This window comes from Coregonus clupeaformis, chromosome 32 (assembly GCF_020615455.1).
Source record: "Coregonus clupeaformis isolate EN_2021a chromosome 32, ASM2061545v1, whole genome shotgun sequence".
Lineage (NCBI taxonomy): Eukaryota > Metazoa > Chordata > Actinopteri > Salmoniformes > Salmonidae > Coregonus > Coregonus clupeaformis.
In genome coordinates this window covers 4,682,359-4,708,576 of record NC_059223.1, presented here as the reverse complement: position 1 = coordinate 4,708,576, position 26,218 = coordinate 4,682,359, and the positions used below count along the sequence as shown (strand labels likewise).

Sequence of the window (26,218 nt, the reverse complement as noted above, 5' to 3'; positions counted from 1 at the left end):
ACACGGTAGTTGCTTACCAAGACAACATTGAATGTTCTTGTGTGGCATAGCTACAGTTTTGACTGAAATCAGCTTGAAAATCTATGGCAATACTTGAAAATGGCTGTCTAGCAATAATCAACACCCAACTTGACAGAGCTTGAAGAATTATTAAAATAATATTGTACAATCCAGGTGTGCAAAGCTCTTAGAGACTTACCCAGAAGCCTCACAGCTGTACTCGCTGCCAAAGGTGATTCTAACATTGTGTGAATACTTATGTAAATGAGATATTTCAGTATTTCATTTTCAATAAATATGCTATATTTTCTAAAAACATGTTTTCACTTTGTCATTATGGGGTTTTGTGTGTAAAAATATATTTAATCCCACTAGGCGTGGGACAATGTCAATGTGGAATGTATTGGATAGTAGCCGGGAGCTTGAGGTGTCTGATACTTGTGAGATTTGTTTATGACAGTTTGCGGTGGAAGACGTGAAAAAGACATGCACTTTCAGAATTGTTTGGCGAGCTACTCATAGGTGGGCTGTGAGCTACTGGGAGCTCGTGATCAACCTGTTGGAGACCCATGGTCTAGCCTCTAGAGCAGGGATGGGGAACTGGCCCCCTTTTGTAGGAATTCAGTCGGGGTCTTATTAAAGTCCAATGCAGCCGTTTTTACCTCAATATCAAATTCTTTATTGGTAACAATTAAGTACCTTACTGTGACTGTTTTAAATTAAATTGGTCAAAAAGAAACAAAAATAGCTTCTTAGCCACAAGTAATTTCTCAAGCAAGACATTTGCCAGGACTGTCTGGGAGTGGTTTGAGTGGGGAGGGGAAAACTGAAAACTAGCTTTTATTGGCAGAGAGGTTTGGAACTCTCTTTCTTATTGGTCTATTAACTGATTTACTGCTTGGTGATGTCACCAGGCAGGTCAAAATTGCATCCGACCAAAATAGGCTGGAATTTCAGGCGGTCTTTTCAAACAGCTCTTACACTAGGGCATTATCATCATTGTCAAAAATAAATAAAAAAATGTGTGGCCCCCACCCCCATCAATGTTGCCCATCCCTGCTCTAGAGCCTACCCCACTTACCCCTTCAAAGTAGAGGATACATATGCAAATACAATTGTAGGCATTTTTGTTTTTACACTAAAAGGGCATTATCATCATTTTCACAATTTCTGTGTTATTTCGACCTCATAGTGTGGAAACTGCACTGAGTCTTTAAGTCAATACATTTTCCCTGTATGTTTTCACAATGTGTCAGATCTATAATGTACCTGTATGTCAAGTGCTTTTCACCACACATGACATATAATATTGCCATTGACAGTGTGCAAAGCTGTCATCAAAGCAAAGGGTGGCTTTTTGAAGAATCTCAAATCTCAAATAGATTTTGATTAGTTTAACACTTTTTTGGTTACTACATGATTCCATATGTGTTATTTCATAGTTTTGATGTCTTCACTATTATTATATAGTGTAGAAAATAGTAAAAATAAAGAAAAACCCTTGAATGAGTAGAGCTTCAAGTTCCTTGATGTCCACATCATCAACAAACTAACATGGGCCAAGCACACCAAGACAGTCATAAAAGAGGGCACAACAAAACCTATTCACCCTAAGGAGACTGAAAAGATTTGGCATGGGTCCTCAGATCCTCAACAGTTTCTACAGCTGCACCATCGAGAGCATCCTGACTGGTTGCATCACTGCCTGGTATGGCAACTGCTATGGCAAATTTGATTTGATTTGATTTGTTCTAAAACTTTTGACCGGTAGTGTATAATAATTTCTGACAATTTAAAATATATATTTACATTATTTGTGTGTAATTTTGAATGTGTGGTAATGTGTCATCATAGTATGTCTCTCAGAGAACCAATGAAGTGACAACCAATGGAAGTGTCATCTTGTTTTTATCATGTTGTAATTAGCATATTGTCTTTGTAGGCTGCCACAAAGTGTTACATTCTCATTGTAAGGTGCCACCAGGCAGAGGATGCCTAGACAAACGTTATCCTTGACATACAATGCTTTTGGATAGAGTGCATCTCTATGGAGTGATAATAAGCAGTGTTGTGGTAATAGGCTGAACATTGTTAGGATTATCAGCCTGTGTAACAGCCTGGTCTCAAAGACTAGACGTAACCAGGTAAATGCGAACGTCTAGCAACCTTAAGGTTGCGTGTTTGAATCTCATCACGGACAACTTTAGCATTTTAGCTATTTAGCAACTTTGCAACTACTTACTACTTTTTAGCTACTTTGCAACTACTAGCATGTTAGCTAACCATTCCCCTAATCATAACCTTAACCCTTTAACCTAATTTCTATCTTTAACCCTAATCTTAACCCCAACCCCTAGCCTAGCTAACATTAGCCTCCAAGATAACGTTAGCGTTAACGACCTAGCCACCTAGCAAACGTTAGCCACAACAAATTAGAATTGGTAACATATCATAATGTGTTCGTAACATGTCATACAAATTGTAATTTGGAATCTATCATATGAAATGGATGATGGACATCCACAAATGTATACATACCATCTGAAATGTAACATATCATACTAAATGGAGGGAGACAGATCTACGTTTACTATGTTACGTCTAGCCCTGAATCCAGGTTGTGAGTAAACACCATCACACCGAAATGACTCACTGTCTCTCAGTCTGACCAGGATGACTCAAGGGCTTAAGGCTGGTTCCTCACTTAGACCTCAACCCTCAGGCTATACTTTATGCATTCAACCAAGGTTTCAGGTGGACTTCATAAAATGCAACACAATTCCTTCAGCGTCCTCCCATACTCTGTGAATATGATTTTATTCTTGAATCATCATTATGCTCAAGACTTTGGGTGTTACATGGACAGTATTGCTTTGAAGGCTAGAGTAAGAGCCAATCAAGGGTCTCATTACAGTACCTGGTATTAATGATTCCTTTTAATAATAATGTATGGCTAACCTAGGAAGTTGCCCAAAACTCCATGTAGAGAAACATTGATGGAGTTGAGTGGGACATGCACACAGCACTGCACCTGGTGAGGGTTTAGAAGAGGATCATATGACTACAAAGGTTATGGGTAATGAGAGCCAGGTCTGTCAGGTGACTGTGTAAGCTTGTCTGCCGTTCTTCAGTCCCCGCTACATCATTTACTTACCTTGACAGCTGACATGTTGCAAATGTTAATACAAGGAGTCATGTAAAAGAGATGATGTAAAATGAATGTAAATGTAATGTCAAGTATACTTTCTTGTAGAAAACAGGTTCAGGACATGTTCAGGGAAAATAGGAATACATGTGTCCTTACAAAGAGCTGGTTAGCATGCGGAGGGAGGACAGCAAAATTAGTTCTACATCTGTGATCCTCCCAATAGAATTACTGACCTTATATAAGACAGAAATGTCATGAATGCATTTGTTCTCTGTCTCACACTCATATTACTGGCTTCATGGTTTACAACCAACACATTTTAACTATCACTTCTAACATCCCTGTTTGTGACCCAGATAGCAGCTTAGTAAATTTAGCTTAGAAAGTGTTCAGACCTAAAATGATATTAAGACAGTTTGTAAAAGTTATAAATGTCATATGATCGAATTAGAAAAACGTGTTTAGGGGATGGCTGCCCAATGTAATTTGAGTCATGTATTGAAAGAGCGGAAAGTATGAGGTGCTAATTTGTATCGTCCTTTCCCGGCATTGAATTATTCATATTCAATGGTCTGGTCCCAAACACATCCTCACACCTTTGACAGTCAGCACCCATCTCTTGCGTAGAACATCTGATAATTGTATTTGCTTTAATTCTTTTCACATCACATTGTCAGCTTGATTGACACGTGGCAGAACATTTCAGGGTCGGTCTCCCTCCACGTGAAGCTGTCAAAGCCTGACTGGAATCCACTCCGTCTCCTGGAGACTTCTCCCAGGTGGTTTGGGCTGTCGGCCTGTCTTGAAAGTGCTCTGCGTCTGTAGAGGAGTCCTCCTGGACCTCCTGCCCGTCGTCTGAGGATTTACACCATTTCATCAAAAAAATTGAAATGTCATGGCTCAATACGTCTCCCACAGTTGGAATCTAGGGCAATGGCTTATTTATTTCATTTCCTGTAAGCTCTTTGTTTTCACTATTGTTATTTTGTCATTGTTGTTTTTTTCTCCCCTATTTCTCATGCAGAAAATACATGGGTCTGTGCTGATAGGGATGAGCGGTTCCACAGTGAAATAGGATGAGACCCAAGGTCATGTGTGAAGGGAGATGGGGTTGGGAGGGTGGGTGGGTGGAGGAGGGTTGAAAAGAACATTGGGGAATTGGATTGGTGAAAAATCAAGGCATTGGCAAACATTTTGACTTGCTTTGAGAGAGGGAGGGGCATATAGTTTAAAGGAATATCCATGTATGTTCTGTGTGACACTGAGTGCATTCAAATATTGTCAAAATACCTTAAAGACCTTGTTGCTCTTGGTGACTTTGATGTTTCTGACTGGCAGCCTTAATTAAGGGCAATTCACATTTGTTGATAACATGTTTTTCACATGCCATGTGTGCCATTGAGTGCATTGAAATATTGAATGTATGCATTCAAATAAACATTCAAAATAACACACTTTTCACGTCAATAACATGTTTTTCACATGCCAAGTGTTGTCCTTTCTGAAAGCGTTTGAGGGATTGGCACCACACAATGCATTGTGACAAAGACAGTTCTACAGTTACAATGATTTTGGAAATCCACATAAATATTAGCTTAAGAGGCTTTCATGGTCAATGTGTCATCATGTTGTTGCTATTGGGGAGGTTGTTGAATTATATATAAGGTTATTGCCCTTGAAATGCTACTTCTGTCTTGCTTCAATTCACAGTACAGGGACATCAGAGTAAACGAGGATGGTCGATGTGGATTTGAATTTAAACGCAACTTTACATTGGATCCCTTCTACCTTGTGACTTTCTCACCCCTCCTTAGTTTGACCCCTGTGATTTTTTCAAACGAGGTCAAGGTAAAGTCACAAGGAATGGAATGAGAGAATGTAAAGGAGGATGATAGTGTTGATGCTGCTGGGCCCTGCAGACTTCACTAATTACCTATTTGTAGGGAGGGGGACATTAAGGAGCCACTGTTTGGAGACTAAACATGACTCACGTCCACTTTAGTTTTTAAAGAACCTGCTAAACTGTATTGTGCTTTAATGTCCTCTCCTGCTAATCTGAGGCCTGTAATTCATCCTTAGATGATAATTATTGACTTCCTACTGCTTTTCACATACATTAATCCACAGTAACCTCTTGATGGATACGGCTCCATTGGTCGGTGCACCCAAGGGATTGTTGAGAACGGTTAGTTATGTGCTGCATGTAGAACTTCTGATGATTTTCTCTATTTTTTTAGGTACTTTATTGATCGCCACACCGATCTGGAGAGGCAGTTCAATATTAACGTAGATGATGGGAAGATAACGTTGGCCAAACCGCTGGACCGAGAGACAGATATGTGGCACAACATCACAGTAACAGCCACTGAAATCAGTAAGTAACATTTCCAATAGAAATTGTTGCACTGTTTGTGGTCTACTACATAATTAACTAAACGCAATTTCCTTTTCAAATCAATCCAATGATGAAGGACGAGTGTAGACTCAGGGGGAAGACAGCTGCTTGTGAACATTCAGATCTGTTTACTAACACAGTTTGAACAACTTCATTGCTGCCTCCAACAAAGGAGTGACTGGCCTTCATAATCCTCTATAAAATAGTCTCGCACTTGTAACCTATCTCATGTTAATGGCCGTAGAGTGTGGTACAAATAATTAGTGTTTGAATTCACAGGGGCGGAAAATATGTTAAACTGCAGAATTTTGATTGAATTAAATAGCTCAGTAGTCAATTTGTGGAAGTGCAAGTACATTAAGACATATCAAATAAACAGTTGTAAATACAAACACCAACGGTGTATGCACCAATGCCAGCTTCCATTACAGATACAGGAACATCTGTGATCCAGGAAACTGACTGACTATACAACATCTTCGAGGCAGAACTACAAACAACTCAAACCATATGTGAACATTTATTTGCATACAGATTGTTTCAGGGGGACTGTATGTTGCTATAAAACTTAATGTACACCTTGAAGCTATTGAATGAGAAATGTACAATACTTGTAACTTTCTCTCCCTTTCTTAATCAAAGGGAAACACTAATTGTCACAACAATAAAAATACATTTTAAAAATGCTTTTTTATATCAAAGCTATGCTATAGAGCATACATTCATGGCATGTTATTGTAAATGCAATGTGTCTCTGTTGATATTCATGTTAGCTTTGTCATGTCGGGTGCTACACATTTCACTGTGCCTTTCATGGCCTCCCGAGTGGCGCAGTGGTCTAAGGCACTGCATCGCAGTGCAAGCTGTGCCACTAGAGATCCTGGTTCGAATCCAGGCTCTGCTGTAGCCGGCCGCAACCGGGAGACCAATGGGGCGGCGCACAATTGGTCCAGGGTAGGGGAGGGAATGGCAGGCAGGGAGGTAGCTCAGTTGATAGAGCATGGCGTTTGCAATGCCAGGGTTGTGGGTTCATTTCCCACTGGGGGCCAGTATGAAAATAATAATGTATGCACTAACTGTAAGTCGCTCTGGATAAGAGTGTCTGCTAAATGACGTAAATGTAATGACTTTTGCTAAAGTGACTGTGACTCAAGACAGCAGCATCACTGAACACACTTAATAGAAATTTACCAAAATAAATGTGTCTGTTTACTATTCTTTGTGGATTGGAGCCAAACAGGAATCCTCTCTGGCGTGAAGAGGAAGAATTGTGTTCCCAGTCCAATTCCATTGCCATTTGCCACCCAAACGGTGTCGCGTTCTGCTGCTTGCACCAGTTGACATCTGACTAATCAGATTGCAATGCTTGCTGCGGTGGAGTGAAAGTCACTTCAACAGAGCACAAGGAAAATGTGGACACTTCTCTTTTTCCCACTCTGTCCATCTATCACCTTCTAGCAAACTGTCTATTTTAGTTTGTCTCTGTTTCCCACTCTTTCTCTCCTCTCTTATGCTCACCTCTGGGTATTTTGTCCTGAAGCATTCTTAAGTGTAATATCCTCCACTTGCTGCAGTGTTATGTGAGTGAGCTAAGGGGTGCTTATATCACAACCTTATATCACAACCATATATCAAAACCATTTTCTGTTTTTCTGTTTTCTATGTGACAACATGGATCATGTACATCATTGTTTTGAATGTTAGCTATCTGTATGGTCTCAAAAACATACAAACAGAGGAAAGGTGGCAACATCCATTTGCTCTATGGACCAAATTAATAGATACAAGTTAGTGGTTGCAACACTTCTTAAATACAATTATTTACCTCAAAAGGGACTGTCAATTACGTGCGATGAATAATCACAATAAAAATGGAATCTAATTAAATGGCCCTTTATTATCTTTTTAGACTTCTGCTACCGTTGATTCACTAATATTAATTTTTTAACCTTCATGCATAAAACATGAGCGTGTTCAGGGGATTTCAAAAGCACTTTGAATGTGATTTTTTTTCTCACCAATCCTGTTTTGCATTCTTGATATCAGCTAAAACTCAGATTGATGTGGCTTCTCATCTGTCTTTCTATCAGACTAGGGAATTAAAGAAAATAACAGAAGAAAAAAAAATCTGGGTCATGGAATTTACCTGGGATTTAATTTCCCGCTGTACAGTATCCAATGTTATTGTATTCATTGTCTGTTTTTTGGTTTTGTTTATCAGGAAACCACAGCCAGATATCACGGGCTATCGTGGCCATCCGAGTGCTGGACATCAATGACAACGCCCCAGAGTTTGCGACGGAATACGAGGCTTTCCTCTGTGAAAATGGCAAACCTGGCCAGGTAGGGGGCATTCATCAAGGCTGCCATTGTCGTCTTCCCCTGTATCTCCTCAGTAATGATCAGCCATGGTGAATTATAGCCTATTTATTTCACTGGGAAAGTACAGAGGCAGGAGTGTGGCCTTTCTCTGAGACACTCCTCCCCTGACACAACACACAGAGACTGAGGGACAATGAAAGCAGTCGGAATTGATCAGAGTGAATCATAATTCAGAGTTGTCTTTCATGTCCTCCTCCAGATGGCACAATGGATCTCTTGCCAAAATTCTGGACAAATGCTTTGCATTTTCCTTCACATCAATCGTATTCATTCAGACGACTACAGTAATAAATAAAAAAAGACCAATGACCAAGATAGCTGAATTCTCATTTCTAATCAGTCACAGACATACAGCTTGATAAGAACTATGATAGCAGATAAATAGATGTACCCAGAAACCAAAAGTGTGCCAGATGAGACAGCACCACATTGATAACAATCTCACATTTCTGGAATGAATGGAGGATATTTTTCATTTTCTCTCAGCCAATGTCACGGTCAGGCTTTTTGTGATGGCAAAAACAAAGTAATGGATGACCTATCTCTCTAATGGCATTGGGCTCCTCTCTTTCTGTCTGTTTTTCCACAGGTGATACAGACGGTCAGTGCTGTCGACAAGGATGACCCAATACAGGGACACTACTTTGAATACCGCCTCATCCCAGAGATGTTAAACAATCCTAATTTCACGATAAAAAACAATGGAGGTAAGGACAGAACATGAGAGAGAGAATGACAAAACATGTCTTCTATCCTGCAACCTATTAGTCCAATCGAATATATTAAAGTCAAATATATTATAATATATTAGCATATTAACATATTAGTCGAAGATTAAATCTGGTTGGATTACCGTACCCAGTAGTTAGCAGATGCCCAATAGCCTGGTCATCAGATACTCTTTACTCCCCAGTGCATTTTAAAAGAAAGTATATTAGTTGAATCCAAATCGTCTGCGGGTAGTCTTGCAGCTCAATGTAGGGTGACTTCCTGAGAGCTGTTGCCGCATGGCAGATGGCACTACATTTGTTTGCTAAATACGTTGATTGGTTTAGCTGGCTTTCTGGTCTCCTTTCTCCCCATCACCTGCTCTTTTCCATTACTCTCACTGAAGAGCCCACTCTCATCCTGATGTTGTTGCGTAATGTTTTCAAAGAGCTTGGGGCAAAGAATCTTCATCTGGTTCTGTCCGTCTGTTTTGATGCGAAGGCTGCAGGCAAGAGGTACTGCTGTGTCTAGTTGTTAGTAAAAGGAAAATATAAAATCTGGACATTAAATGCACCAGCCTCTTTATCTAAATGGAAACCTGCCACCATGGAAACAGGTATATTAAGAGAAAAATCAGATAAGTTGCTGAATCTAGAGGAATTTGTAAAGAAGAAACCACAGGCAACATTGAAGCAATATTTTCACATGTAGATATCATTAAGATATTCATTCAACTGCCCAGAGACTAATACAAATATAACCTTATCACTAACAGTAGAGACAGGTTTTTACATTTTGATGTTCACATTTTCTCAGCAAAAATTGGATTGTGATAAATGTAATACTGCTGTATTGATAGGAACTAGCATTTTACCAGACAGTCTTATCCAAAGCGACTTACAGTAGTGAGTGCATACATTTGTATATTTTTTGTACTGGTCTCCTGTGGGAATCGAACCCACAACCCTGGCGTTGCAAGTGCCATGCTCTACCAACAGAGACAGACACTGATTGTACAAAACATGACATAGACTGACCAGGTGAATCTAGGTGAAAGCTATGGTCCCTTATTGATGTCACCTGTTAAATCCACTTCAATCAGTGTAGATGAAGGGGAGGAGACAGGTTAAAGAAGGATTTATTTTTTAAAGCCTTGAGACAATTGAGACATGGATGGTGTCTGTGTGCCATTCAGATGGTGAATGGGCAAGACAAAAGATTGAAGTGCCTTTGAAAGGGGGGTATGGTAGTAGGTACCAGGTGCACCGGTTTGAGTGTGTCAAGAACTGCTGCGCTGTTGGGTATTTCATGCTCAACAGTTTCCCGTGTGTATCATGAATGGCCCACCACCCAAAGGACATCCAGCCAACTTGACACGACTGTGGGAAGCATTGGAGTCAACATGGGCCAGCATCCCTGTGGAAGGTTTTTGACACCTTGTAGTCCATACCCCGAGAAATTTAGGCTGTTCTGAGGGAAAAAGGGGGTGCTCTTCATGTTTTGTACACTCAGTGTATACTGACGTACTGTATACTGGATTTTTAAAATTTATTTTTATGATGGAGACACTTTTGGGATGAAGTTGCTACAATGTGATGGACAACATGTTTCCTTTAGGCTTTATTGCTAATGTTTCACGTCTCTCTGCCACACATGCTCAGAGAGAGGGTAGACAATTGAACTGCCCTAATGGAAAAAGCACATTATTTTCACATGTGAACACGTGAAGTGTTCCAAAAACACGTTTTCATGTGATTACATGTCATCTCATGTGAAGTTAATGTGATAACATGTGACAACATGTAAAGCAACATGTGATAACATCAAACTACAAATGTTGAAACGTGATCACATGTAAAATGTGTTCCAAAAACACGTTTTCACATTATTTCAAATGTGAAATTTCATGTGAAATCATGTGATTTCCCACATGTGAAATCATGTTGCTTTTCTGTAAGGGTGAGACTATCATAAACATGTTTTCTGTTACACCAGCTTGAGTAGACTCTTACAGGAATAAGAGTGTTTGACAATATGTGGGTGAGTGGATATGCTTAGCTGGATAATGAACACAGAGCTCACAGAAGTGTCATCAAAGAGCCCCTGGCACCTCTCTGAGTTGCCTTGTACCATCTTCTAAGTCAGTGTCGCACTCACGTCTCTTCATTTCCCCATCTTAGTAAGGGTATGACAAAATAGGGTTCAATCTCTTACAGAGTTCTGCTATTGGAATATGGTGAGGAGGAAGGTGACTGAAAGCAATCAACAGAATATAAATGTGAGACCACAAACCACTTGGCAGGGCAATGCAACTGCTGTTTTTCTAGTGTCATCACCTCACCCTCATTTGGAATTGCCCCCCCCAATTTTTTAAAAACTGGATTGCAAAACATTTTGGTTTGTCACTCTACAAATAAACATGCTCTTACTCAACAGAAGCTTGTTTGCTACATGTTTTTTTTTACAGTTACTTTCTCTCCCCACAGACAACTCCATCAGTGTTTTAGCCAAGCATGACACCTTCCGGCGCCAGAAACAGGAGATGTATTTCCTGCCCATAATTGTGACTGACAATGGAAGTCCTCCAATGAGCAGCACTAACACGTTGACCATCCGGGTGTGCGGATGCAGCAGGGAGGGAATAGTCCAGTCATGCAACGTGGAGGCCTATGTCCTACCCATTGGCCTCAGCATGGGAGCTTTGATTGCCATTCTGGCCTGCATAATACTACTTTTAGGTAAGATAATACTGATATTTAATGCAATTTGATTACATCGGAAAAATACAGACATGTAACATTGGTAAACTTCTACAAACATTGTCTTTGTGAGCACATGACTTTGACATGTCCTCTTGTTCGGCAGTTATAGTGGTGCTGTTTGTGACGCTGAGAAGACACAAGAACAAGCCACTTATCATCAAAGATGACGAAGATGTGAGGGAGAACATAATCCGCTATGACGATGAGGGGGGTGGAGAAGAAGACACTGAGGCCTTCGACATTGCCACACTGCAGAACCCTGATGGTATCAATGGCTACCTGCCCCGCAAGGATATCAAGCCAGACCTGCAGTTCATGCCAAGGCAGAGTGGTGGGCCTAACGGTGTGGACGTGGATGAGTTCATCAACGTCCAGACTCCACGAGGCGGACAACGACCCCACAGCCCCCTCCCTACGACTCCATTCAGATCTATGGCTATGAGGGCCGGGGCTCAATTGCTGGGTCTCTGAGCTCCCTCGAGACTGCGTCCTCAGACTCAGACCAGAACTATGACTACCTCAGAGAGTGGGGTCCGCGTTTCAGAAGACTTGGGGAGCTCTACTCAGTGGGTGAAAGTGATAAGGAGACTTGACCTTTGATCAGCAGAGACCCATTGATTTTGTCCACATACTTGTGTATTATGCTAGGGTTTGCCGGCTTTTAGAAACAGCTGTTTACAAAAGGGGGCCACCTTTTGTACTCTTAGAGTGAAGTATAGCGTTCATCATCTATCACATCAAGCGCTTTGTATTGTTGAGCCAAACTTAACAATGTCTATATTAGGAAGTCTATGATTCTTGTGGAGTGTAACTTAGATTCCGTCGTGGAGTGTCTAGCAGTATTTTGGGTATTTGTCATTCGCTGTGACTGCCAGAAGCATAAAGACCTGGATTCTTGGTAGTTGCCTGATGAAAGAAGAGAAAGGGATTGTATGACGTTCTACAGCCTTCTTGGAGAACGTGGAGGTTCAACCACAGAACAATGGTACTACTGAGTGGCCCTCGTCTCAGATCTCTACCCACCACCCAGATAATCAGAGATAAAATAGGAAACTAAAAGAAAAAGCAATATTTGGTCTACATTACAATGTTGAATGTATGTATGATTTGAAAAAGCAAAAATGAGAACCACTACAATATTGGCTTTAAAATGGATTTGTTGAGATATCATTTGATACCAGGTGGCCACATTTATAAACTGTCTGAGCCAGACGGCTTGCTTTGTACAACTATTTGTATTTACACCCTCCAAGTGTGGTTTGCAAATATTATTAGCCTAAAAAAGACTAAAGCGAAAGACAAAAAAAGAGAAATGTAGAAACTTTGAGGCCTTCTTTTTACAGAAGCAAGCATTAAATACAATTGTATTCAAATGTTTTTTGAAAATAATCGTGTTGATTCCTCATTATCGTTGTATGATTAGTTTTTTATATATCTGTTCTTATTTGCGTTTTTTTCTGTGCTACAGGTTATAAGTGAGTGCGAGATTAGAATGATCCCTTTTCTCAACTGTTCTTTCCACCGCTGAAGCTATTTCATCACAGCTGAACTTGTTGTTTGGATATTTCTATTAATATAGTATACAGAGAACAGGAATTACTGTATAGTAAAAGATTGGATGGAAAGGGAATTTTTACACACACAATTAATGTATACTGTTTAGCTTTATTCTGTATACAGAGTTACCAGTGACCATTTAAGCACAATAGCTGGGATAATTTAATTGATGTGAATATTCGACCCCTCAATTTTCTATTTCATTTAGGAATCACTGGTAACATAAACCCATAAAAATAAAATACAGACTCTTGCATATTGTGCTACACTGTATGATATTAGACAAAATAGACATGTACATAGAGTTACTGCTAATATCCTTAGCTTTCATTGAGGTGGTAGGTTTTGTCTATGCACGTTAGCTCTTGCACATGAGAATCTAAAATGGCGCTACAGCTGCGTGCATACTCAATTTGTACTGATACAGTATATGGCAGTTCTCAGTAGACTTAACAATATATATGAAATAGTCTTACATGCAGATCATATTTTCTACTGTGCTTTAATGCTTATAAATGTGTATGTTTAATTATTTACTCCCTGTAATGTAATCTAAGATACCCTGTATTGTTTCCTACTTTGTGAAATATATTTTTATAAATATTGCTGAATGGGTTTGGCTTTCTTTAGCAGCTAAGATGGTTTGAATAAGAGAGCTTTGCACAGTTCCTACTTGAATTATCTATGTACATCATTGTGCATCAGGAAGTACAAATATCAAAATGTCAACATGTCACATATCTTGTAATTAGGAATAATGTATTTGGCAGTTGATGCACTGACTGGTTTTAAAACCTACAGTCAGGCCCAAAATTATTGGCACCCTTGATAAAGATGAGTACGGAAGCCCTGAAGCCCTTAGTATCTTGTTCAAACAAGTTAGTATCTCATTTGAACGACTTAGTTGTTATTGTCTAGTTAGGACTCATTTGTTATGCAGTTGTGCTTGTCAGACCATTGCTGCAGCCATTAATTCACTGATTCCATCCATTGATATGATTATTCATTGACAGTTCTTTGAATGCCACAGCATGTAAGTGTGCAAACAAGATCTCACTTTTTTCCCCAATTTGACTTCAGATTCTGAAGTTTATCCACTTTTCTCCAAATGTTTTGAAGTTGCTCCAAACATCACATTTCTAAGTGTTTTTTATACCATGGGTTCCTCTTCCTGCTCAGCATCATCTTTCATTAATTCTGAATGCTTAAGTTAAGGTTTAAAGTTTTGGATAGGGTTAAAACAAAAACAACTACACTGTTAAGTTTAGGCATTCATTCTGAATGGTTAATGTAAGAGTTAAGGTTTGGGATAGGGTTAAAACAAAAACATAAAAAACAAGTGTCTTCCACTGGGATTGAAAATGCGACCCTTGGAAGGATGAATTTAGTATCTCGAATGACTTAGTATCTTGTTTGAATGACTAAGTAGCTTAAAAAATAAATAATTAGCTTCAGGGCTTCCGTAGATAAGCAAAAAAGATTGTATAAAATAAATAATACAAATACTGAGCTATATTGTATGCTATTTGTTTTAGAAAATTTGATTTTCATTTCATTTTATTTTATATACTAATACAGTTGCTCAGGGAAAGAGATTTTGTTTTACCTTTAAATACCTCACCTTGCGAGGATAATGGCACTGAGGCTCTTTCTAAAATGTTGAATGAGCTTGGAGAACACATTGGGAGGGATCTTAGACCATTCCTCTATACATAATCTGTCCAGATCATTGATATCCTTTGTCTGCGCTTATGGAATGGACAGCCACAGGTTTTTAATTGGGTTCAAGTCCGGAGACTGAGATGGCCATTGCAAAATGTTGATTTTGTGGTCAATTAACCATTTCTTTGTGGAAATATGATGTGTGCTTAGGGTTATTGTCTTGCTGGAAGATTCACTTGCGGCCAAGTTTCCGCCTCCTGGAGAGGCAACCAGGATATTGCCTAAAATGTCCTGGTACTGGGTAAAGTTCATGATGCTGTTGGCCTTAACAAGGGCCCCAGGAGCAGTGGAAGTAAAATAGCCCCATAACATCAAAGATCCACCATCATATTTTACAGTAGGTATGAGGTTATTTTCTTCATATGCATCTTTCTTTCGATGCCAAACCCACCACTGGTGTGCATGGCCAAAGAGCTCTATTTTCATGTCATCTGACCATAGCACAGGTTCCAGTCTAAGTGCCAATGCCATTTAGCAATCTCCAGGCGTTTACATTTGTTGGATGACATGAAAATATAGTTTTTTGGCCGTGCATGCGGAATCTCTTTCTCTGAGCAACTGTATTATTCTAAAATAAAAAAAAGAATCAAAAAAGAAATTGCATACAATATAGATCAATATTTGTATTATTTATTTTATGCTTTTTTGCTTATCTTTATCAAGGGTGCCAATCATTTTGGGCCTGACTGTATTTCCTCAAGAATTCTGTATTTTTTGTTGGCATGGAAAGCAAAAAAAAAAATTGACATTTGAGCCAGTAAAGTAAAAAGTATGTTACAATCAAGATCACTGACTGTGAACCTAAATGTTAAATGGCAGGCAGAAAAAAACAGGAAATGTCAACTGCTTATCATTTTTTGCTCCTAGTAGCTTTTCTTTTCTTGAAAAAGTACTGTGGTGATGAAGGCATGCCTTTATCCACATAAGATGCTGGGATTGTTCTCAACCTATATTGTCTTAAAGAAATACATTATCAGTTTAACATAATGGAATTAATTCGATTTAACTTTACACATCACATACATTGTCTAAATTGCTTGTGTATTGAATGTGGGGGACTTATACTTGTCTGTTCTCAGCAGAAGCAAAAGTAAACTTCACAGCTTTTGTTTGATCAGACTGGGTAGCTCAGCTCTGAACAACATGAAACTGTCCATAACAAAGATCCCTCCAAGGGCTTGAGATATTGTATTCCATTTCAAGGGCATAACGTAGAAAAGCGACTAATGGATTTATGTACAACATGTTCTCAACTATTTACAAAGAACAAAATGGCTCATGTCCCATTACAATGTGTAGAGGACTATGCAGGTATGCAAGGTTGTTACCATCAGTGACAGAGGGTGGAAAAAGTTTAGCGTGAGCTCACTTGGTCACTGAACTTATTTCCTTTTATGAGTAAGTGCCCCTCTTCATGTGTCTCATTTCGGTTAATTGAATATGTATTCATTTTTATTTTAAATGAAAATAACAGTCTCAAAAAGCTATTTTTGTGGACATGCAATGCCATTAGACCATTTTCTTCAATTTGATATCTGCCAAAGCCTGTCAACCTGCAAATAAATATTGTGAAGTCTGTTAAACACATATGTTTTTCAATAAGATTGAACAGATGTTCTTTATGTATACCCTCTCACCTCTAATTTCTCTTCAAAGAAAGTAAACCCAACAACATTCCATCTTGGAAAGTTACCTACTCTTATAAAAAGGTTTCTCATGGAATGAATAGGCCTTGATTATATTAATTCAATTGAATTCCATTGTATGGCTCTGTGTTATATAGTAATAATAGTCTGTCCCGCATTGTGTTATCAAACAAAAGAGAGGCTTAGAGGCATTGCAATTTTTCCTTTTTTACTCACATTTTCTTAAAAAGAAAATCATCTTCTCTCGTGGTTAATCCTGCTGAAAGATTAGAGTTCAATTTTATCTGATATTGTAACGACTCTTTATGAATAACAAAATAACTTGATCTTGTCAATTACTGACTGTGCTTGAATTAATTTATATTGTGTTACACAGAAAGAGAGTGGGGGGATCATTTATTTATGTCTTTGTTTATTTGAATCCCATATACTTCATAGGCAGTTAGATATGTGGATATGCTGTAGTAAATCACCATAAAATATAGTCATATGAAGCTAACTCATCCCACCTAAATACTGCAATACTAGTTTACTTTACTGCAAATTATACTGAACAAAAATATAAATGGAACATGTAAAGTGTTGGTACCATGTTTCATGAGCTGAAATGAAAGATCCCAGAAATTTCCCATACACACAAAAAGCTTATTTCTCTAGAATTGTATGCACAAATTTGTTTACATCCCTGTTAGTGAGCATTTATCCTTTGCCAAGATAATCCATCCACCGGACAGGTGTGGCATATCAAAAAGCTGATTAAACAACATGATCATTACACAGGTGCACCTTATGCTGGGGACCATGAAAGACCACTCTAAAATGTGCAGTTTTGTCACACAACACAATTATTTTGAGAGAGCATGCAATTAGCATGCTGACTTCAGGAACGTCCACCAGAACTTTTGCCAGATAATTGAATGTTCATTTATCGACCATAAGCCGCTTCTAAGGTCATTATAGAGAATTTGGCAGAATGTCCAACCGGCTTCACAACCGCAGATCACGTGTAACCTCACCAGCCCAGGACCTTCACATCCGGCTTCTTCACCTGCAGGATCGTCTGAGACCAGCCACCCGGACAGCTGATGAAACTGAGGAGTATTTCTGTCTAATAAAGCCCTTTTGTGGGGAAAAACTCATTATGATTGGCAAGTCCTGGCTCCCCAGTGGGTGGGCCTATGCCCTCCCAGGCCCACCCATGGCTGCGCCCCTGCCCAGTCATGTGAAATCCATAGATTAGGGTCTAATGAATTTATTTCAATTGACTGATTTCCTTATATGAACTGTAACTCAGTAAAATTGTTGAAAATGTTGCATGTTGTGTTTATATTTTTGTTCAGTATATTTAGAGCGAGGTTTTACTCCTTGATTCGTTTAAAAAAAAAAATTTACGTACTCCGTAGAAAAGTGAATCCAACCTGTGTGACCCCGACAGACCAACTGGCTCATTTGCAGTCACAGTTCCTGCAGTCACAGTTGTGTTGTGTCTGCAGGTCTGACAGAGACTGTTTAACTAAACAGCAAATCTAATTATCTTCCCACTTTTGTCACGTAACGGAAGTGCCCCTCTGGTGACAACCTTGTACATGTTCTCTACTGAGTTTAAATACTGTCTGGTGGCTCCTGATGGTGTGGGGCAACTGGAATTATGTTGTCTAAAGTGCTGCCTCCATCACAAAAACATCAGCACATGCATATGTAAGAATATGTTGGACTGCACTTAGATAGTGTGTTTTGCATTTTTAAATATCCCAATCCATCTGTCTATCATGACCCTTGTCATGACACTTCTGTCTGACTGTCCATAGACCACATGTATTGTCCATAGACCACTGATATTATCACTACCATCACTACCATTCTGTTTTTCCCTGGTTTCTTTACACTTGGCAGTATAATGACCAGAATGCCTCCTAGCTCAACTCGGGAAGGTGGTATTACTAGATCCTGCCTACTGTGACCAGATTTCACCGGATGTGGGCACAGATCCAATCACAGGACGGATGTTATTGCAAGATTTGAAAAGGCTCATTCATAGTCAGTGTAGTCACAGCTGACACCTAGGCCAGAGTGGTAATGTGGTTTCATGTTTAGCCAATTAATGATTACTGTATATCAACATGTCTCAAACATAAAAAAATACTGTCTGTAGTAGATGGTGGCTATGTACACATCTTCAAATGCCAAGACTAAGTTTAAATTGAACACATTATAATTGTGCCATTCATTATATGCTTAAGAGTATTTTAACTTTGGTCACAGTCTCATTTAATGTATTATTTATTTTGAATGTTTTGATTGAATCTATTTTTAGGAGCAGGGTTGTGGTGATTGGTAATGCCGTAACACAGATCATGCACTGTGGAGTGTGTAATTGACCCACTCGTGTAATTAGCATTAATTAGCACCTCTGTTGGCGGATAGCACGGCTGAACCTGGATGTCCTGCAGTTTGGACCGTGCACTGCTGTCACTGCTGCAGTGAGCTGCTTGAAAACAATCTGGCTACTTTGGATGCAGTGGCTTTTCTCTGCGAGAACCCGTATCAGTGACCGTAAGAATGATGGGATCTGGGGTGCACACACTTTCTGGTTTAATTGAAAAGATACCCGTAAATACAGCAAATGTAAGTTTGCATCACAGTTTCTTAAAACCTCTTCGCTCTTTGAGCCCTTTCGTCAATGTAAATTACCCCAAGTCTTAAGTCCTGACAGTTCACTTTGCACCTGAGTACAAAGAAGTTTGCTGAACTTGAAGATATTCAAACATTTCATTTCTGTAATACATGTTCTGGACAGTCATATTCTAAGACTGTCCATTTACTTGGGGAGCATTGCCAAAAACACTCTAAATTGGATACGTACAGTATCTAAACTTTACAACCTTGGAAGCTGACCAGCGTAATACTTATAACTGTAACATCATCATAGTTGGCCGTAAGTTAATAATATTGGCACAACATAAGGAAACAATATCAGCAGATATTTGCAATATCCATGACCTTGTATCTAGCAGTACCAATGCTATAGAACAACAAACTGGCTATTTCAGGTCAAGACGTTTGGGGTGATGGTATGTCTATATTGGGTATATTGCCTTAACATGTATTTTCTATCGCAGACAACTGGATCAGTAAAACTGTACAGCCAATATGAGTGTATATACAGTACCAGTCAAAAGTTTGGACACACCTACTCATTCAAGGGTTTTTCTTAATTTTTTTAAATGTTTTACATTATAGAATAATAGTGAAGACATCAAAAATATGATATAACACATATGGAATCATGTAGTAACCAAAAAAGTGTTAAACAAATCAAAATATATTTTATATTTGAGATTATTCAAATAGCCATCCTTTGCACACCCTTGGCATTCTCTTCCCCTGGAATGCATTTCAATTAACAGGTGTGCCTTGATAAAAGTTAATTTCTGGAATTTCTTTCCTTCTTAATGCGTTTGAGCCTATCAGTTGTGTTGTGACAAGGTAGGGGGGGTATACAGAAGATAGCCCTATTTGGTAAAAGTACATATTATGTCAAGAACAGCTCAAATAAGCAAAGAGAAACAACAGTCCATCATTATTTTAAGAAATGAAGGTCAGTCAATCGGGAAAATTACAAGAACTTTGAAAGTTTCTTCAAGTGCAGTCGCAAAAACCATCAAGCGGTATGATGAAACTGGCTCTCATGAGGACCGCCACAGGAATGGAAGACCCAGAGTTACCTCTGCTGCAGAGGATAGGTTCATTAGAGTTACCAGCATCAGAAATTGCAACCCAAATAAATGCTTCACAGAGTTCAAGTAACAGACACACCTCAACATCAACTGTTCAGAGGAGACTGTGTGAATCAGTCCTTCATGATCGAATAGCTGCAAAGAAACCACTACTAAAGGACATCAATAAGAAGAAGAGACTTGCTTGGGCCAAGAAAAACGAGCAATGGACATTAGACCGGTGGAAATGTGACCTTTTTGGTTCCAACCGCCGTGGCTTTGTGAGACGCGGTGTGCGTGAACGGATGATCTCCGCATGTGTATTTCCCACCGTAAAGCATGGGGGGGAGGTGTTATGGTGTAGGGGTGCTTTGCTGGTGACACTGTCTGTGATTTATTTAGAATTCAAGGCCCACTTAACCAGCATGGCTACCACAGCATTCTGCAGCGATACGCCAGCCCATCTGGTTTGGGCTTAGTGGGACTATCATTTGTTTTTCAACAGGACAATGACCCAACACACATCCAGGCTGTGTAAGGGCTATTTTACCAGGAAGGAGAGTGATGGAGTGCTGCATCAGATGACCTGGCCTCAACCCAATTGATATGGTTTGGGATGAGTCGGACCGCAGAGTGAAGGAAAAGCAGCCAACAAGTGCTCAGTATATGTGGGAACTCCTTCGAGACTGTTTGAAAAGCATTCCAGGTGAAGCTGGTTGAGAGAATGCCAAGAGTGTGCAAAGCTGTCATCTAGGCAAAGGATGGCTATTTGAAGAATCTCAAAAATAAAATACTTTTTGATTTGTTTAACACTTTTTTGGTTACTACATGATTCCATGTGTTATTTCATAGTTTTGATGTCTTCACTATTATTCTACAATGTAGAAAATAGCAAAAACAATGAAAACCCTTGAATGAGTAGGTATTCTCAAACTTTGACTGGTAGTGTATATACAGTGGGGAGAACAAGTATTTGATACACTGCCGATTTTGTAAGTTTTCCTACTTACAAAGCATGTAGAGGTCTGTAATTTTCAGAAAATCACATTGTATGATTTTAAAGTAATTAATTTGCATTTTATTGCATGACATAAGTATTTGATCACCTACCAACCAGTAAGAATTCCGTCTCTCACAGACCTGTTAGTTTTTCTTAAAGAAGCCCTCCTGTTCTCCACTCATTACCTGTATTAACTACACCTGTTTGAACTCGTTACCTGTATAAAAGACACCTGTCCACACACTCAATCAAACAGACTCCAACCTCTCCACAATGGCCGAGACCAGAGAGCTGTGTAAGGACATCAGGGATAAAATTGTAGACCTGCACAAGGCTGGGATGGGCTACAGGACAATAGGCAAGCAGCTTGGTGAGAAGGCAACAACTGTTGGCGCAATTATTAGAAAATGGAAGAAGTTCAAGATGACGGTCAATCACCCTCGGTCTGGGGCTCCATGCAAGATCTCACCTCGTGGGGCATCAATGATCATGAGGAAGGTGAGGGATCAGCCCAGAACTACACGGCAGGACCTGGTCAATGACCTGAAGAGAGCTGGGACCACAGTCTCAAAGAAAACCATTAGTAACACACTACGCCGTCATAGATAAAAAAACTGCAGCGCACGCAAGGTCCCCCTGCTCAAGCCAGCGCATGTCCAGGCCCGTCTAAAGTTTGCCAATGACCATCTGGATGATCCAGAGGAGGAATGGGAGAAGGTCATGTGGTCTGATGAGACAAAAGTAGAGCTTTTTGGTCTAAACTCCACTCGCCGTGTTTGGAGGAAGAAGAAGGATGAGGACAACCCCAAGAACACCATCCCAACTGTGAAGCATGGGGGTGGAAACATAATTCTTTGGGGATGCTTTTCTGCAAAGGGGACAGGACGACTGCACCGTATTGAGGGGAGGATGGATGGGGCCATGTATCGCGATATCTTGGCCAACAACCTCCTTCCCTCAGTAAGAGCATTGAAGATGGGTCGTGGCTGGGTCTTCCAGCATGACAATGACCCAAAACACACAGCCAGGGCAACTAAGGAGTGGCTCCGTAAGAAGCATCTCAAGATCCTGGAGTGGCCTAGCCAGTCTCCAGACCTGAACCCAATAGAAAATATTTGGAGGGAGCTGAAAGTCCGTATTGCCCAGCGACAGCCCCTGAAGGATCTGGAGAAGGTCTGTTTGGAGGAGTGGGCCAAAATCCCTGCTGCAGTGTGTGCAAACCTGGTCAAGACCTAAAGGAAACGTCTGTAATTGCAAAAAAAGGTTTCTGTACCAAATATTAAGTTCTGCTTTTCTGATGTATCAAATACTTATGTCATGCGATAAAATGCAAATTAATTACTTAAAAACCATACAATGTGATTTTCTGGATTTTTGTTTTAGATTCCGTCTCTCACAGTTGAAGTGTACCTATGATAAAAATTACAGACCTCTACATGCTTTGTAAGTAGGAAAACCTGCAAAATTGGCAGTGTATCAAATACTTGTTCTCCCACTGTATATATTTATACATGCAGTGAGGGAAAAAAGTATTTGATCCCCTGCTGATTTTGAACGTTTGCCTACTGACAAAGAAATGATCAGTCTATAATTTTAATGGTAGGTTTATTTGAACAGTGAGAAACAGAATAACAACAACAAATTCCAGAAAAACGCATGAGGGACCCATTAAAATGCAAATCAATTTATAACATTTTTGACGTGTTTTTCTGGATTTTGTCGTACCATTAAAATTATAGACTGATAATTTATTTGTCAGTTGGCAAACGTACAAATCAGCAGGGAATCAAATATTTTTTTCCTTCACTGTATATATACACACTGTGTGTAAAAAACATTAGAAACACCTGCTCTTTCCATGACAAAGACTGACCAGGTGAATCCAGTTGAAAGCTATGATCCCTGATTGATTTCACTTCAATAAGTGTAGATGAAGGGGAGTAGACAGGTTAAAGAAGGATTTTTAAGCCTTGAAACAATTGAATGGGCAAGACAAAATATTTAATTGCCTTTCAACGGGGTATGGTAGAAGGTGCCAGGTGCACCAGTTTGAGTGTGTCAAGAACTGCAACTCTGCTGGGCTTTTCACACTCAACAGTTTCAAGTGAGTGGGGGGGTGCAACTCAATATTAGGAAGGTGTTCTTAATCTTTTGTACACTCAGTGTATATCCTGTATACAGTGAGGTAAAAAAGTATTTGATCCCCTGCTGATTTTGTACGTTTGCCCACTGACAAAGACATGATCAGTCTATAATTTTAATGGTAGGTTTATTTGAACAGTGAGAGACAGAATAACAACAAAAAAATCCAGAAAAACACTGTTATAAATTGATTTGCATTTTAATGAGGGAAATACATATTTGACCCCTCTGCAAAACATGACTTAGTACTTGGTGGCAAAACCCTTGTTGGCAATCACAGAGGTCAGACGTTTCTTGTAGTTGGCCACCAGGTTTGCACACATCTCAGGAGGGACTTTGTCCCACTCCTCTTTGCAGATCTTCTCCAAGTCATTAAGGTTTCGAGGCTGACGTTTGGCAACTCGAACCTTCAGCTCCCTCCACAGATTTTCTATGGGATTAAGGTCTGGAGACTGGCTAGGCCACTCCAGGACCTTAATGTGCTTCTTCTTGAGCCACTCCTTTGTTGCCTTGGCCGTGTGTTTTGGGTCATTGTCATGCTGGAATACCCATCCACGACCCATTTTCAATGCTCTGGCTGAGGGAAGGAGGTTCTCACCCAAGATTTGATGGTACATGGCCCCGTCCATCGTCCCTTTGATGCTGTGAAGTTGTCCTGTCCCCTTAGCAGAAAAACACCCCCAAAGCATAATTTTTCCACCTCCATGTTTGACGGTGGGGATGATGTTCTTGGGGTCATAGGCAGCATTCCTCCTCCTCCAAACACGGCGAGTTGAGTTGATGCCAAAGAGCTCGATTTTGGTCTCATCTGACCACAACACTTTCACCCAGTTCTCCTCTGAATCATTCAGATGTTCATTGGCAAACTTCAGACGGGCCCTTATATGTGTTTTCTTGAGCAGGGGGACCTTGCGGGCGCTGCAGGATGTCAGTCCTTCATGGCGTAGTGTGTTACCAATTATTTTCTTGGTGACTATGGTCCCAGCTGCCTTGAGATCATTGACAAGATCCTCCCGTGTAGTTCCAGGCCGAGGGAGATTGACAGTTCTTTTGTGTTTCTTCCATTTGCGAATAATCGCACCAACTATTGTCACCTTCTCACCAAGCTGCTTGTCGATGGTCTTGTAGCCCATTCCAACGTTGTGTAATTCTACAATCTTGTCCCTGACATTCTTGGAGAGCTCTTTGGTCTTGGCCATGGTGGAGAGTTTGGTATCTGATTGATTGATTGCTTCTGTGGACAGTTGTCTTTTCTACAGGTAACAAGCTGAGATTAGGAGCACTCCCTTTAAGAGTGTGCTCCTAATCTCAGCTCGTTACCTGTATAAAAGACCCTGGGAGCCAGAAATCTTTCTGATTGAGAGGGGAACAAATACTTATTTCCCTCATTAAAATGCAAATCAATTTATAACATTTTTGACATGCGTTTTTCTGGATTTTTTGTTGTTGTTATTCTGTCTCTCACTGTTCAAATAAACATACCATTAAAATTATAGACTGATCATTTCTTTGTCAGTGGGCAAACGTACAAAATCAGCAGGGGATCAAATACTTTTTCCCTCACTGTATACAGTATATAACAATTGGGATAATGGGGAATACTGGAAAGAAGCCTATACCAAATCGTCATTGGTAAGGGGAACTCATTAGCTCAAACATGGGAAGGTTCTTAACAAACAACGAACTGATCGAATCTACAAGAGATGGGGAGAAATATAAAGCAAGCAGTCTCGGTTTTTGCTGAGAGTCAGAAATATAGCTCGACCACTTCACAAGAGCAGTATGCTGGAAATCAATAGTGTCTGGTCACAGCCCTTCCACCGCAGCACTTATTCCAGTTCAAGAGCTCCATAAATGACTGAGGGTGGCCGTGGCCCAAACCGCAGAACATTTCACTACTTTGCATTTACATAACTTGGTTAATCTTGGTGTCGCTATATTTTATCATCTTGGCGAAGATAAGATGCCTCACACCATCCGTGATTAAATTGAGACATTGATCCAACTCCATCAATTGAATACTACACTCTCTTTGCATTGTACCTTTAATTATTTTATCTCTGGAAAGATCATACAAAGCCCCACTGGAGAGCGTCAACTGGTTGGTCAGGTTGACAAGGAATTACGTCATCTTTATGGGATTCCAGGTAGCACTAGGGGCACTAATCTAAGTACAGTGGTAGAGTGTTCCAGATATAAAGTCAGTTTCAAAAGTATTGGGACAGTGACACATTTTTTGTTGTTTTTGCTTTTTACTCCAGCACTTTGGATTTTAAATGATACAATTAAAGTGCATACTGTCAGCTTTAATTTGAGGGTATTCCCTTTTTGTACACAATCCTCCCGTTTTAGGAGATCATTACGGATAATCCTGAATGAATCGTGGATAATGATGAGTGAGAAAGTTACAGACACAGAAATATCATACCCCCAAGACATGCTAACCTCTAACCTTACAATAACAGGGGATTTTAGCATTTTGGGGGGATATGATATTTGTGCGTCTGTAACTTTCTCACTCATCATTATTCACAATTCATTCGGGATTATCCGTAATCATGGTAGCATCCTCATTCATGTAGAAGTGTACAGCCACTAGAAACATATTATATTGTTATTTACAGTAAAAGGGACTCCAAAATGACAAAATACATTATTTACCATGCATTTCTATTGTGCACAAAATAAATTGAAACACTACCAAAACAAACAGCAAATGCATCCAACAAATTTGTGGAGTCAAAATCTTGATGTAGTCATTCTGTGCTATGAATATGGGACCAAATACTTAGCTTTTTACTACACATATAAGTGAATGTGTTCCAATACTTTTGGTCCTTCTAAAATTTGGGGACTATGTACAAGAAGTGCTGGAATTTCTAAGCGGTTCACCCGATAGGGATGAAAATACTCCAAAATAAATTCTGACAGTCTGCACTTTAACCTCATAGTCATTGTATCATTTCAAATCCAAAGGACTGGAGTACAGAGATCACTGTAAAAAGCACATACCGTGCCTTCAGAAAGTATTCACACCTGA

General features: G+C 39.7%; 1 protein-coding gene across 1 annotated transcript in view; it reads left to right on the top strand.

Annotated features, from left to right (window-relative positions):
• LOC121548329 (cadherin-8) overlaps nt 1-13,557 on the top strand; it is a 79,142-nt gene extending 65,585 nt beyond the window's left edge. The window contains 7 exon segments of the mRNA XM_041859761.2: nt 5,386-5,522; nt 7,765-7,886; nt 8,515-8,632; nt 11,120-11,371; nt 11,499-11,767; nt 11,769-11,801; nt 11,803-13,557. Of these exon segments, the coding sequence (XP_041715695.1) occupies nt 5,386-5,522; nt 7,765-7,886; nt 8,515-8,632; nt 11,120-11,371; nt 11,499-11,767; nt 11,769-11,801; nt 11,803-11,988 (1,117 nt within the window). The 3' untranslated portion in view covers nt 11,989-13,557.
• Nucleotides 13,558-26,218: the final 12,661 nt, after the last annotated feature.